Source organism: Chanos chanos, chromosome 12 (genome assembly GCF_902362185.1).
Source record: "Chanos chanos chromosome 12, fChaCha1.1, whole genome shotgun sequence".
Taxonomy (NCBI): domain Eukaryota; kingdom Metazoa; phylum Chordata; class Actinopteri; order Gonorynchiformes; family Chanidae; genus Chanos; species Chanos chanos.
The window spans coordinates 20,849,451-20,852,638 of NC_044506.1; the positions used below are offsets into that span (position 1 = coordinate 20,849,451).

The 3,188-nt window shown below is 42.4% G+C and overlaps 1 protein-coding gene across 1 annotated transcript in view; it reads right to left on the minus strand.

The window, feature by feature from the left end:
* LOC115825787 (sorting nexin-27-like) overlaps positions 1-2,875 on the minus strand; it is a 14,790-nt gene extending 11,915 nt beyond the window's left edge. Inside the window, exon 1 of the mRNA XM_030789592.1 lies at positions 2,543-2,875. Coding sequence (XP_030645452.1) covers positions 2,543-2,874 — 332 coding nt within the window. The 5' untranslated portion in view covers position 2,875. The remainder of the gene's footprint in view (positions 1-2,542) is intronic.
* Positions 2,876-3,188: the final 313 nt, after the last annotated feature.

The following is a 3,188-nucleotide window of genomic DNA, read 5'->3' on the forward strand; positions in this document are numbered from 1 at the left end:
GAGCTGCCGCAGTCAGAAAAAGAACCTGTCAATGAAACTGCGGTAAAAAAAAAAGACAAGCATATAACAGAGGCTGTCAGAACTATCCTTCTGACACAAGGCAATCTGTCAACCTAAAATGGAAAGGGAAAAAAAAAAAAACACTGTTCCAAAGAGCTTTGAGGATTCATACAGGACTCACGAGTTGGTACTTATTTGTAGATGTACGTACAGGTGTATGTACGGCAGCTGCTCAACCAACTAAAAAAAAAAAAAAAAAAGAAAGCACTTAAACTCTTTGAGCGTTACATTCATTTCTAGGCCGGCCAATCAGATGTCGCCATCACCCGCAAGAGCTCAGCGCACGTCAACAACATCGCAACAACTCCAACACCAACATGGCAACAACTCCACCACCTGTTACACCACCATCGCTGCCACCAACACCAACGCTTTGACAAGCAGTGCAAGAGCAGCACCCTCATTCAGTCAACAGACAATACCTCTGAGAACACCGCGTTCCTCAACAACCATCTCCTCCGGTCAGCCTCGGTGTGGCCTTCTGAAGATGACTGTGAGGTGATATTAGGGGCTTTGGGCCCAAATCTGAACATATTACTGGAGAAAGGAGATTAAACAGAAAATAATTCTGAACTTTGCTCTGCTAGAGATTTTCACTAGAGTCTTTTGAATTTCATCACTGATGTTTTTTGTTGTGCTCAAATGATAAATATAAATAAAATCCAAACAAGGGAATACATTAAATAAAATACATTGTTAAAACAAAACTCACTTTTGAAAAAAACAAAAAACAAATCAGTTGTTTTTCATTTCCAGTATACTGTTTTGCTTTTTTTTGTTTACTTTTGTTTTGTTTTCCTACAGTGATCTGTACGTAACAAAATACTTGAATTAAACAACGAAAAAGCACCAAAACCACGGAGTCTAATAAATGGTCTAATACCGGACACTGTTGTCCTCTACAAAGATCATAATGACGTCACAACACACTGATACTCCTCCTCCTGTCTGATTCCTGCCCCAGCTGAATTCCAATTCAAAGGCAAGCACTTGCCAAACAATTTTAAACCCTCAAAGGATTCCTAAGCACCAACAAGGAGGAGAGACTGAAAAGCTGCAGACAGATATTCTGGATTGCATCTGCAATAACACGCAGATAACTGATAACAAACTGATACTCGATCAGTAGAGATGCCTCTTGGGTGCGTTCTGCTCAAACACATCCAAAGTTCAACTCAGGAAAAACCGACGGGGAGATTTGTGGAGGCCGTAACGTTTATAAAGTCAACGGTGGAGCCTAAAAATCCAAACTGTGACACTGCACAACAATTTCGTGATTTTCAGAATAAGAAAACTAAATTAATAATCCAGTTCAACCACGAAACACTTAACAGCCTTATGTCGTGCACAATACATGAACTTAAAAATTTACGCTTAGAAACCAAACCGTTTTGGCGGCCAAAACTTGAATATAGATAACAAGCAAGGCCAGCAGATGTGAAGGTAAACACAACGGAGATATTGATTGAAAAGATAGGTACAGCGTGTGAGAATGAAGTTGTCATTGCCGTAGATGCTCAATCTGCAGCAAGTCTGTATTATCCACGGTGCGTCTCGCCCGGAGACACACGATGAAGCGCCCAAAAATCAAATGTCAGGCTCTGTAACTGACTCGTAATTGTGAGATACAATAAAATGCATTACATCAAGCCAAACGTTAATTTGATGGCTACAGGGAACAGACTTTACAGCACTGATGTCATTCGGAGAGGTGCAAAACAGAACCGACCGCCGACTGCAATTCAACTGACTGTCTAGAAAAGCGACCGCTAACATTACGTTTGAACTCGCTGATGTCATTTTTCGCTGTTTTTCTGTGGAGGAACTGCGCACCACCTCGGACATAGAGTCAGCTCTGACTAATGTTTGGGTTCATGGCATTGGAATGTCTAAAAACAGCGGTGTACCATTGCTAACAGCAGTGGGCTTGTGTTTGCTAAACATTGAGAAGTTTGGACTCTAACTTTTATGGCCAAGAACACGATATTTGAGCTGTCCACATGTATAAACGGGTATCAAATATGAAATCGTTTCCTGTGGTGGTGACATCTCTATCGAGTCAGTTTTACTGCAGCGGCGTGATAACATTACTCAGGATAGCCTTTTGCTTGCTAGCTGTCATCATCCCGGTTTACTAATAATTCTGCTATGCTAATAACTATGGATTAATTGTTGGTTATCAGAATTGATAAGCTCATGTTATGACGACTGATTTTTGTGCTTGATGAAACTACACGCATAGCGCAACGTTAGTAAACCAGGGAGCTGAGATGTATGGTCTTGACAGCAGCAAGTAAGGTCCCAAAATCAGCTGGTTAGGCTAGGTAAAGCCATGTAATTGATTACTTATCCTGCAGCTAAATGGCTAGCTGGTGTAGCATTTGCAGTTACAACTTTAGAATTCCACCAGCGAGTTCTCTTGTTTATCACAGCTTACTACTCGCACAAGTTAGGTCAAATGACATAAAACAGACCAACTTACACTTCCAGGATCCTGTCTCCTTTCAATATACCAGCTCGGTCCGCCGCACCCCCGGGTAATACGGCGCTGACATGCTGAAGGGGTGCGTACAACTCCCCGTTAATACTTCGTAATTGCCCTCCTTCGCTAACTTGGCCGCGGACGTTGAATCCATAGCCCGACTCCGACTTCACTATTCTAACCACTCGCGGGCCCGACGTTATCGTGGTAGGTTTTTGGCCTCCGGTATTGTCATCTAAACCATCATTAGATCCGTTACGAGACGACGCTGGAAACAGTGACGAGCCTCCGGGCCGAATATCATCTCCTTCAACACCCGCCATCTTTGGCATGAACCAGCCCCCCTCTCCTCCTGACGGTACGTGCTATCCCAACATATGAAAACAACCCCAATACGTTCGGCCAGATACTGTGAGTCAGCCTCAAGACTCTTCTATCGGTCCCTCCCTCATAAACTAATGACAGATCCTTAGCAGTATGTCTCTTTGCCGTTAATACACTGAATGCATTTGATTTGGATTTTTTTTTTCAATGAATTAGCTCTTTGCGTAAAAGCTGCTGTAATGTAGTTTGAGTGTCCTTCAAATCACACAAACACTTGTTCACTACCCAAAGAATTGGTACGGTTGACTAAATCTGATCTATA